This window comes from Anomaloglossus baeobatrachus, chromosome 3 (genome assembly GCF_048569485.1).
Source record: "Anomaloglossus baeobatrachus isolate aAnoBae1 chromosome 3, aAnoBae1.hap1, whole genome shotgun sequence".
Taxonomy (NCBI): Eukaryota; Metazoa; Chordata; class Amphibia; order Anura; family Aromobatidae; genus Anomaloglossus; species Anomaloglossus baeobatrachus.
In genome coordinates, this window is record NC_134355.1 from 29882240 (window position 1) to 29894275 (window position 12036).

A 12036-nucleotide genomic window follows, 5' to 3' on the forward strand; every position below is an offset into this window, starting at 1 on the left:
GCTAGGTGAGCGCTACCGGCAGGGTAGCGTTCTTATACCTTACAGCTTCGGCTGCTGTCCGTATCCTTACCTCTTAGGGGAGCGGACATAGGCAGGTGCCTGAGGCACATGGTCTGGCTGGGCCTTGTGATTCTACTCGTAGGTGGACGTTGCCGCTAGGGTAACGTTCCTTATACTGCGTCTGGCAGTTGTTCGTATCCTCGCACACTAGGGGAGCGAACAGAGGTAGGAGCTTTGTGCGGCTTACGCTGCTGTTCGTCTCTTTTGCACCACTAGAAGAGCGGACCTAGGCAGGTGCCATATCTAGTGGTTCGTGTCCTCGCACACTAGTGGAGCGAACGCAGGTAGGAGCTTTGTGCGGCTTATGCTGCTGTTCGTCTCTTTTGCACCACTAGAAGAGCGGACCTAGGTAGGTGCCATTTCGCACACATTGCCTTTGTCTCTGTGATTATTAACAGAGATCATTCCACACACCCTCCAAGTAAGGGAGGAATTGCTTTACTTACTTATTATATTTACTTACTTATTATATCCTTCTGTGAGTTAACAGAGGTATTGCACTCTGCCATAGTCTGCAGCAAAGTCTTTGCACGGTGGACCCTGACTGTCTGATACTCCTTTCGGTTATTATCAGACAGCCCCCCGTAACACAAAGTCACCGCCGGCTTGTGGAAATCTCGTTTATGCATGCGTCTCATTTCTGCAGCCTCTTGAGCCAGATGTACTCTTCAAGTCTTCCCTATGTCTTGTGTCATTGTACAGTCACTGGGTCACTGTCACATTTAATATTTAGCTTCACGGGAAAGAGGTAGAAGGGATTCCTACCGTGTCAACATTATGAAAGTCCACTCTATGGTCGTCTTCTTCATCCTCTTCTTCTGTACTGTACTCCTCCATGGTTTCTCCACTGACAAAGTGGATTATCTTTCTGGGGACCTTCTTCTCCACTTCCCCGAGCTCAACTTCTTTCTGGAGGGATGATAGATGTGTAAAAAAAACTTTACATAATCCTCATATTTAGAATCTCCTGCTCTGGAAAACTGAAGACCTTTACATTTAGTCTATGATGTGAAATGTGTGTTTGACTTTTGTGTATTATATTCCATCTACTACTGACATCTCATGGCTGGAGTGAGTGTGAGATTGGAATATTCAGCGTAACTCATCCACCTCTTGATAATAAAAACTAATCGAATAACCAAACAGGACGAACAATCGGAGATCAGATTTCGGGACATTTCTGTCCAGGACTTAAGCCTCAATCTGATAAAATCACATTAAACATTGTTTTATAGACAATTTATTCACAAGTCCCGTAGCAGATTTTCTTTAGAAGACAAGTCGTTGAGATTTTAAAAATGGTATACACGTATTGCAGATTATTGATCAACTAAATGTCTTCAACTAAAATGCAATTTTTTTCACATCACTAAACTCTGGGAATTACCATTGGGCTCTCATATAACTTTGCTGTCCTAACTACAGAATACATATAAACATATAAAGTGCATTTGCAACAAGCTCATAAACATAGAAAGTGCATCAGTGTATATATAAATGTAGAGATCACTGTTTAAATACAATAGATACTATCACAGACTAATATAGAAAGTGCCGGCAGCATTTTTAATGCAATTACTTTATTATACTCTCATCCATCATCGTCAGTTTTTGTCTCTGGAATGATATCGGACAAGTTCCCTGTCACAAATGGGACGAAACAAGGGTGTCCGCTATCGCCACTCATATTTGCCTTGGCGATTGAACCTTTAGCGGAAAAAATCAGATCTCACCCAGTAATATCAGGAATCCAGGTGGACAGGACAGAGCACAAAATAGGTCTGTTTGCGGACAACATCATTCTAGCGATAACAAACCCCACAGAGTCATTACCGGCAGCAATGCAAATAATTGATCTGTTCTCTAGAATCTCATATTATAAACTAAACACGTCTAAATGTCAGGTATTAAACCTAACCCCATCCACAACATCCCCCAAAAAATTCAAGAACAAGTACCCCTTCAATTGGAATAACGATAGTATTGAGTATTTAGGTATCCGGCTAACACTCTCGGCAGATAAAATGTTATCTCTGAATTATGAGTCCCTGAGGAGGAAAATCCAAGCTGACATATTAAGAATGAAGAAACACGAGCTATCGTGGATGGGCAGGATAGTATCAGTAAAGATGTTCATTCTCCCGCAGATATTGTATCTGTTCCGTAATCTCCCCATCATATTCCCAATGAAAATACTAAAAGAGATACAAGCGATCCTTTCCAAACATATTTGGCAGGGAAAACAGCCCAGAGTCCAGGCGGACACACTCTACACCCCTATGAGTAAGGGAGGCCTGGGATATCCCTCAGTGGTCCACTACTACAGAGCCGCATTATTCAAGCAGCTACGTTTCATGTGGAACAATGACGATGACCGGCACTGGATAACCATTGAGAAATATTTGATTGGAGCCACCAGTGTCTCAGCCTTTTTCCATGCACACCACACTTTAATCCCTGGTAGGAATTTTAACATATCCCCAACCATAGATGCGATCCTGGAGCTATGTAAGATGTTAACTAATAAATTAGGCCTTATACAAATTGCACTCCTTAAGGCCCCCATAGAGACACTGGAGTATTGTATCCCTGACCTAAAGCTTAAAAACTGGAAAATATGCCAAATCACATGTATTGGGAATCTGTATGAGGGGAGGAATTAATCACCTTCTCATCATTGCGAGATAGATACAATATACCACAAAGAGACTTCTACAAATATCTGCAGATCCGACATTTCCTATATGGAGGGAAGGAGCAGATGACTGCACCGCCATCTAAGCTGTACTCTTATGTTACTGAACCCGACCTCACAGATTAAAGCATTGTCTATAAGCTATGATTGTATGCTAGAGAATACCCTGCCCTCGCTAACCACGTACCTACAAAAATGGGAAAGAGACTTTAACTGTACGTTCACACCGGATCAATGGCGAGCATCCTTCTTAATTATTGGAAGCCAATCTAAATGCACTAACCACATAGAAAACGCAAGGAAACTATTATATAGGTGGTATCTCACCCCCCATAGACTATCTAAGATGTCCCGCAATTCCCCGGACACGTGCTGGAGATGTGGAGACCCCAGCGCAGACATATTACACATATGGTGGAAATGTAGTAATGTCAGACGTCTGTGGGAAGCAATAAATCATTTAATATTTCAGATTTGTGGTGTACGAATAACGCTATCTGCACAGCAGGCGCTGCTCACGATCGATCTGGACTCACTCCCCTACGAGATCCACACAGTGATTGTACATATCATTGTGGCAACAAGACTCAAAATCGCAAGTTATTGGAAAACCCCCCCAATGCCCCGCACTAACCGAAGTCATCTCCCTGATCAATGAGAACTGCCTATCCGAGAAGATACTCGCTTCATCTAACAATAACATAGCGCTATTTTATAATAAATGGAACTGGTTATCTTTCCGTTTAAATACTGTTATCAAATAAATCTACAGATGTATATATGGAGAATGTGACCCGGAAATTGATGTGATATCACCATTCCCCCATTCCCTTCTCCCCCTCCCCCCTCTCCCTTGTTTATTTTCCTTTCTAATACCCATATTATTGTGATTTTTGTTGATAATGTGATGACAATATGATGTATGATGTAACATCTGACATTATTACTAATAAAAAGTTATGGTTTAAAAAAAAAAAAAAAAAAAGAAAGTGCCTAAGTGTTACGAGGGGGACCCGGGGAAGCGTGCCAAGATGGGAAATGGACTGCTTCCGCCGGTCAAGGTCCACTGTGCGGTGTAAGGGACCGCCGCTATGGTGGGTGAAGAGTGAGCGGGTTGCTGCTAGCGATCGTCTGGAATGTCACAGACTATCTATGTACACCGATCTGCCCTAACCCCTGAGGGTTGTATGGCACAGATCTCACGGCTCGGTGTACCTGTTGCACAGGGAAGCACAGAGGTGCCCACGCACGTGTGCCAGTGGAAGTCACGAGAATATGGCACGAGGGTAGCACAGAGGTGCCCACGCACGTGTGCTTTCAATAACCAGGTGAGTCCAATGGAGACTTGAGGAGCTCACCTGGGACAGGAACACGGCCTGTTGACGGGGGTACTGCTGGAGCAGCAAGGCAGGAACACGGCCTGCAAACGAGGTACTGCCGGAGCAGCAAGGGCCAAGCCCACAAGAGACAGAAATGCCTGAGCAGTGGCGTGGCAGCACGCTGCCAGACATCCAAACATAGAAGGACGGTCGCGCGCTGCCATGATGGCAGGGGGAGCTTTTAAGGAGGTGCAGCTCCACCCGAGGGCGGGCGCGAGGCGGAGATGACGGACTTGACCCAATCAGGGTCCACGACGTCCCAGCCTGGCCAGTCAGGATTCACCACGTCACCAGCCTTGTCATCAAGCCGTGTGACGTCAGTGAGCGAATCAGGACCCACCACGCATTGCACATGCTCACCCTCCTGCCTCTGGGAAATAGAGGCGGGATCCTCGGTCTCACAATGTGCAGAGATAACTGGAATCTCACTGCTTCCCTGAGCAGTAAACCTCTGCACATTGCGCAGCCTCGCAGACCTTCGGGGCCGCTGAGCAGGAGAGTCTGCGGCAGGCCAGGAATGGGAGACCGCTTCACTCCTTGTAACAGGAGAACCACTAGGTGTCACCCTTCTGCTGCCTCTCTGAGAAGGTATCTCCTGCACACTGCGACGTCTGGCAGACCTTCGGCGCTGCTGAGCAGGAGTGCTCGTGGCAGGCAAGGAATGGGAGACTGCCTCAGTCCTTGCCTCAGGAGAGCCACGAGATGTAACATTACCCCCCCGTCTAGGCCCCCCCCCCGTCCGTGCTCGAAGGCCGCTATCAAACCCGGGGCGCGGATATGATCCTCCAACTCCCAGGATCTATGCTCCGGACCACGACCGGCCCCCTCCACGAGGTAGTACCTCTTGCCCTGTATGACTTTTGTCTCCACAAGTTTTGCCACCTCAGGGTCGTCGGACGGGGAGTCGGTTTGAGCCGGCAGGGACCCCGAGAATTTATTAAGTCGTACGGGTTTCAGGAGGGACACGTGAAAGGTGTTGGCTATAGCCCAGCGTGGAGGGAGCTGGAGTCAATATGCCACTGGGTTTACCTGCTGTAGTACTTTAAACGGACCCAGATACCTAGGGGCGAATTTGGCTGCCTGTACCCGTAGGTTAACATTCTTAGAGGACAGCCATACTAGGTCACCAGGGGCGAAGGATGGTGCAGAGCGGCGGCGAACATCAGCCGTTGTCACCATCCGGTCTTTGGCCCTTTTAAGAGCCTCTTGGGTGTCATCCCAGATCTCCCGGGCCTTGGTCGCCCAATCCTCCACTCTAGTATCGGGTGACGTAATGGGCATCGGAACCGGGATTCTGGGATGTTGTCCGTTATTGAGTAGGAACGGAGTCTGGCCAGAGGATTCATGGACCGAATTGTTAATGGCAAATTCGGCCCAAGGAAGGAGGTTAGCCCATTTGTCGTGGTGCGCGGATATAAAATGGCGGAGGTAAGTTACCAAGGTCTGATTAGTCCTCTCCACTAGTCCATTGGTCTCGGGATGGTATGCGGAGGAGATGTTCAGCTCTATCTGCAGGAGCTTACAGAGCTCTCTCCAGAAGCGAGACGCGAACTGGGGACCCCGGTCGCTCACCACCTTGTCAGGCATGCCATGCAACCTAAATACATGCCGAATGAACAAGGTGGCGAGAGCACGTGACGTCGGGAGTCGTGGGAGAGGCACCAAGTGGACCATTTTAGAGAAGTGGTCCGTGATGACCCATACGACCCTGTGCCCTGCTGACTTGGGCAGATCTCCCAGGAAGTCCATCCCTACCACTTCCCAGGGACGATCCGGCACTGGCAGTGGGTGAAGAAGACCTGCCGGTCTCTGCCGGGACGGCTTATTCCGAGCACACGACATACAGGCTCCCACATATTCCTGTATGTCCTGGGGTAGTCTCGGCCACCAATAATGCCTGGTCACCAGGTCTCTGGTCCTTTTGACCCCGAAGTGACCCCCGACCTTGGAGGAATGGGCCCACGATAGCACCTCGTTCCGTAGTTCAGGGGGAACGAGGGTTTTGCCAGGTGGCACCTGGTCCAAAGAAGTGGGAGTGACCATCCTCAAGCTGTCCGGGGGTAGTATAAGACGAGGCTCCTCCTCGTCCTCCTCCAACACAACCATACAACGTGACAAGGCATCGGCCCGTACGTTCTTCTCACCGGCCAGGTGGCGGATAATAAAGCGGAACCGGGAGAAGAATAAAGACCAACGGGCCTGCCTTGGGTTCAGGCGTTGTGCTGTCTGGAGGTATGTGAGGTTTTTGTGGTCAGAAAAAACCTCAAATGGATGCTTCGCACCCTCCAGGAGATGCCGCCATTCCTGGAATGCTAGTTTCATCGCCAGTAACTCCCTATCCCCTATGGAGTAGTTCCTCTCGGCCGGAGAAAAGGTCTTGGAGAAAAAGAAACACGGATGTTTCCTTCCTCGTTCGTTTTTCTGGTACAGGACTGCACCTGCACCGACCGAAGAGGCGTCTACCTCCAGTAGGAAGGGTTTGGAGATGTCTGGACGATGAAGGATGGGAGCTCTGGAGAAGTGAGTTTTGAGGGTGTGAAATGCCTCTACCGTTTCCCGTGTCCATGCTTTGGGATTAGCGCCCTTGCGGGTAAGGGCAATGATGGGTGCTGCCACCGTCGAGAAGTTGGGAATGAACTGGCGATAATAATTGATAAACCCCAAGAATCGCTGGATCGCCTTCAGCGAGCGGGGCTCAGGCTAGTTCATCACTGTCTCCAACTTCCCCGGATCCATTGCTAACCCCTGACTGGACACTATGTACCCCAGGAACGGCAAGGATTCCTGTTCAAAAACGCACTTTTCCAGCTTAGCATATAACGAATGGGTGCGGAGCCTCTTAAGTACTCGGATGACATCCCTCCGATGGGTGGTAAGATCGGGGGAGAAGATAAGAATGTCATCCAGGTATGCAACCACGGAAAGATACAAATCCCGGAAAATGTCATTCACAAAGTCTTGAAATACGGCGGGGGCATTGCAGAGTCCGAAGGGCATTACTAGATACTCGTAGTGACCGTCCCTGGTGTTAAAGGCGGTCTTCCACTCATCGCCCTTTCGGACTCGCACTAGATTATACGCCCCGCGTAGATCCAGCTTTGTGAAGACCTTTGCCCCGCGGAATCGATCAAATAGCTCAGTAATGAGGGGCAAAGGGTATTTGTTCTTGATTGTGATTGCATTTAATCCCCTGTAATCGATACAGGGGCGCAGATCCCCTTCCTTCTTCTGCACAAAAAAGAACCCTGCACCAGCCGGTGAAATAGACTTGCGAATGAACCCCTTCGCCAGGCTGTCCTGAATATATTTGGACATAGCCTCCGTCTCTGGAGCAGAGAGTGGATACACTCTGCCCCTAGGGGGCTCGGAGCCTGGCTTCAGGTCTATTCGGCAATCATATGGCCGGTGGGGAGGAAGAGTATCTGCGGCCCTTTTGGAAAAGACATCCCTGTAGGCCTCATAAGGTGTCGGTAAACCCGGCCCCTCAGTATTCCCTGAGGACCCAACCGACCTAATGGTAGCGGGTGGTTCGGTAGTCACGAGGTGCTCTCTACAGGATCCTGCCCAGGATGAGATCTCCCCTGTTGCCCAGTTGAGTATAGGAGCATGCTGTCTCAACCAGGGAAGACCCAGTAGGATCTCATCCGTCCCCCCTGGAAGCACCAGGAAGGACACCTGCTCATGGTGTCCCGGTGGTACATCCATCCTGAGAGGGATGGTGATCTGGGTGATAGGATCGAGTAGTATGGACCCGTCGACTACCCGGACCCTGACTGGCTTGGGCAACAGAACCAGGGGAACTGAGTATCGGGTTGCCAGGGAGGTCGAGATGAAATTGCCTTCAGCGCCTGAGTCCAAGCAAGCCAGGGCAGAGAAGAGAGTAGTGCCGAACTGCAACTGGGCGCTGATAGTCAACCTAGAGGGAGAAGTAGCGTCTAGAGTCCCCCCTCTGATAGAAACTAGACGCTGTCTTTTCCCGACGGTTTGGGACATAGGGTAGCTATGTGTCCCCTCTGCCCACAGGAAGAGCAGATGACACAAGACCGAGAACCTGGGGCAGAGGAGACCACCTTGGACACTTCCATTGACTCCACGGAGTCGCCTACAGGACTGGCTGGGGGACCTGTCTGATGGAAGACGGGAGTCAGACGCTTTTTAGGCCGAGAAGACGTGGGTGCTGAAGAGACCTCGAGCCTTCGCTCCGCCTGGCGGATGTCTATGCGAGAGGCAACCTGAATCAAGGACTCTAAAGTGGCAGGCACCTCACGTGTGGCCAGTGCGTCTTTGACAAACCCTGCCAGGCCCTCCCAAAACACAGGGACAAGGACCTTATCCGGCCAGTCCAGCTCTGCGGCCAGTGTCCTAAAGTGTACAGCAAAGTCCCCGACTGAAGCAGACCCTTGCCGAAGTCGTAGGAGGTGCAGCGCGGAATCGTGGGTGACTTGAGGCCCGAGGAACACCATTCTCATGGCCCCAAGATAAGCTGCTAAGTTATTCACCACACGATCTCCGCGCTCCCACAACGGCGTGGACCACTTCAGCGCTCTCCCTGTGAGCAGGGACTGGACGAAGGCTACCTTCGCCTTCTTGGTAGCGTAAAGAGTCGCGGACAGCTCTAAGTAGGTGGTAACCTGGTTTATAAACCCACGGCACTCAGAGCTGTTGCCGCTAAAGCGCTCTGGAAGCGCAAGGCGAGGAGACCTTCCGCCCAATAGCACAGCCTGGGTAGCCGCCTGGGTGGCGACTGTCGTCAGAGTAGTCTTATCGGAGGAAGACTGCTCCACTGCTGCCAATCGTGACTCCAACTGCTGCACATAACGCAGCAACTGCTGCTGCTCTTCAGCCATAGCCAGACCTTTGGCGCGACCGTAATGTTACGAGGTGGACCCGGGGAAGCGTGCCAAGATGGGAAATGGACTGCTTCCGCCGGTCAAGGTCCACTGTGCGATGTAAGGGACCGCCGCTATGGTGGGTGAAGAGTGAGCGGGTTGCTGCTAGCGATCGTCTGGAATGTCACAGACGATCTATGTACACCGATCTGCCCTAACCCCTGAGGGTTGTATGGCACAGATCTCACGGCTCGGTGTACCTGTTGCACGGGGAAGCACAGAGGTGCCCACGCACGTGTGCCAGTGGAAGTCACGAGAATATGGCACGAGGGTAGCACAGAGGTGCCCACGCACGTGTGCTTTCAATAACCAGGTGAGTCCAATGGAGACTTGAGGAGCTCACCTGGGACAGGAACACGGCCTGTTGACGGGGGTACTGCTGGAGCAGCAAGGCAGGAACACGGCCTGCAAACGAGGTACTGCCGGAGCAGCAAGGGCCAAGCCCACAAGAGACAGAAATGCCTGAGCAGTGGCGTGGCAGCACGCTGCCAGACATCCAAACATAGAAGGACGGTCGCGCGCTGCCATGATGGCAGGGGGAGCTTTTAAGGAGGTGCAGCTCCACCCGAGGGCGGGCGCGAGGCGGAGATGACGGACTTGACCCAATCAGGGTCCACGACGTCCCAGCCTGGCCAGTCAGGATTCACCACGTCACCAGCCTTGTCATCAAGCCGTGTGACGTCAGTGAGCGAATCAGGACCCACCACGCATTGCACATGCTCACCCTCCTGCCTCTGGGAAATAGAGGCGGGATCCTCGGTCTCACAATGTGCAGAGATAACGGGAATCTCACTGCTTCCCTGAGCAGTAAACCTCTGCACATTGCGCAGCCTCGCAGACCTTCGGGGCCGCTGAGCAGGAGAGTCTGCGGCAGGCCAGGAATGGGAGACCGCTTCACTCCTTGTAACAGGAGAACCACTAGGTGTCACCCTTCTGCTGCCTCTCTGAGAAGGTATCTCCTGCACACTGCGCAGTCTGGCAGACCTTCGGCGCTGATGAGCAGGAGTGCTCGTGGCAGGCAAGGAATGGGAGACTGCCTCAGTCCTTGCCTCAGGAGAGCCACGAGATGTAACACTAAGTACATAGAATTAACTGTATTTCATTAAATTGTGCTTGGCGTTCTCCTGAAAACAGCCCAGGGACCGTAGAATATATCACCGCCTCTGCTGACAGCGAGTGGGCCCCCCGGCAGTCCAGAGCCCTAGCATTTGACTTTTCATTTTTTTTATGTTAAGGTAAGACCTATGTAATAGATTTTTAGATGTTCCACAAAATTTTCAAAGGAGGCACGACCCCGTGACCAAAAGATGAGGATGTCATTACTGTAGCATCCCCACAAAGTAATATGAGGGGTCCAGATGACATTGTTGTCCCTGAAAACCACTCTATTCTCCTACCAGCCCAGGAGCAAATTAGCATAAGTGGAAGCACAGGGGCTCCCCATTGCTGCCCCAGAGCTGGTGGAAAACCTTGTAATTAAACTAGAAAAAATTGTGTTGTAAGATAAAATTTAACAATTTGAGGGTAAAGTGGTTATGTGGTCTCAGGTGAGTACCAATGTTGTACCGCTCTTAGGCCAGATTGATGGAACATACTGCTATAGAGCAATGCATCGTCTATTATTGAGGTTAGTATCAGAATGAATAGTGAGTGCCCCTAATTTATTCAACAAATTTGTAGTGTCTTTGATAAATGAGCGTAGGGCTAAAACAAAGGGCCTCAGGATTTTATCAACGTAAATGATGGAGTTTTGGCAATGCGCTTTGATCCCAGAGACTATTGGTCAGACCTTAAGGGGGTTAAGTCCTTTATGAATCTTTGGAAGAGTGTAAAATGTGGCTAGATATTTAATTAGCATGAAATCATATTTATTTTTTAAAATTAAGCTATCAACCAGTGACCTTATTAGGATGTTCATCAGGTTATTATAATGGTCACTTGAAGGGTCCGTTGCCAACACCTCATTTGTATGTTTTTTCTGATAACATGGATAGACACATAGACGTACTTGTCTGTCCATTTTGACTATTTCGTCCCTTGTCTAATTGTTTAATCACTATTAAGAGATTTTTTTTCCAAGATCCTCCAGGGCCATTTGGTCTTAATGTACCCACTTTGAGTACAAATTTTAGAACAATATCGATATTACCTATTTCCACCCCCTTTGGTGGCATCTTGGTACTCTTCGCTTTTAGATATGACAAACGCCTTAGCCAATATTTCTCTATCCCTCTTCATAGAGGTCATTAGTCTAAGATCAGAGAGATCCTCAGGTGAGATTCTCATTTGTTTTGATTTTTCTGTCAGTAATGCTAAAGAACCTTTTCAATTTAAGATTTCTTGAGAACAGGTTCAGATCTTTTATCCAAGTTAAATGATGAAATCTTGTTGTTGGAGCAAATAATAGGCTCGCAAGTAGTACAGACCTTTTGACATTTGTTAGTATATTTGAGTATTAATTAATAATCTGATTATCATCCTCATTACTGCTGCTTCTACTGTATGTCCCCCAGTTAATATTTTGACCGACTATGATGTGGGATATCTCGGCCTCCTTGATTGTAAACAAAATGTTCCTGATTCTCTCAACAAGAAGAGGAGGCAGAAGTTGCAGTACAGTTGTCTGATGCTGCATTTTTGATCGACTGTCTTAGGCTACTTTCACACATCAGTTTTTTGCCATCAGGTACAATCCGGAAAAAAAAGGATAAACCGGATCCGGTATCGCATCCGGTTTATCCCCATAGACTTGCATTGTAACCGGATTGTACCTGATTGCTTTGCGGTGCATCCGGTTTTTTACGGATGCGGCAAAATAATTAAATGCGGCGGCCGGATAGAACGTGTCATGTAACGTTTTTTTGCCCCTTAAAAAAACCGCATTCTGCCGAATCCGGTACAATGCGGCATTGTATACAATGGTTGTCTATGCATGCCGGATCCGGCGCAATGCGGTTTAAACCGGATGCGGTGACCGCATCCGGTTTGGTAAACAGAGCATGCGCAAATTTTT

At 49.3% G+C, this 12036-nt stretch overlaps 1 protein-coding gene across 1 annotated transcript in view; it reads right to left on the reverse strand.

Moving 5' to 3' along the window:
* Positions 1-12036, reverse strand: part of FAM177B (family with sequence similarity 177 member B) — an 85693-nt gene that overhangs the window by 50720 nt on the left and 22937 nt on the right. Inside the window, exon 2 of the mRNA XM_075337972.1 lies at positions 826-969. Within this exon, the coding sequence (XP_075194087.1) occupies positions 826-969 (144 nt within the window). The remainder of the gene's footprint in view (positions 1-825; positions 970-12036) is intronic.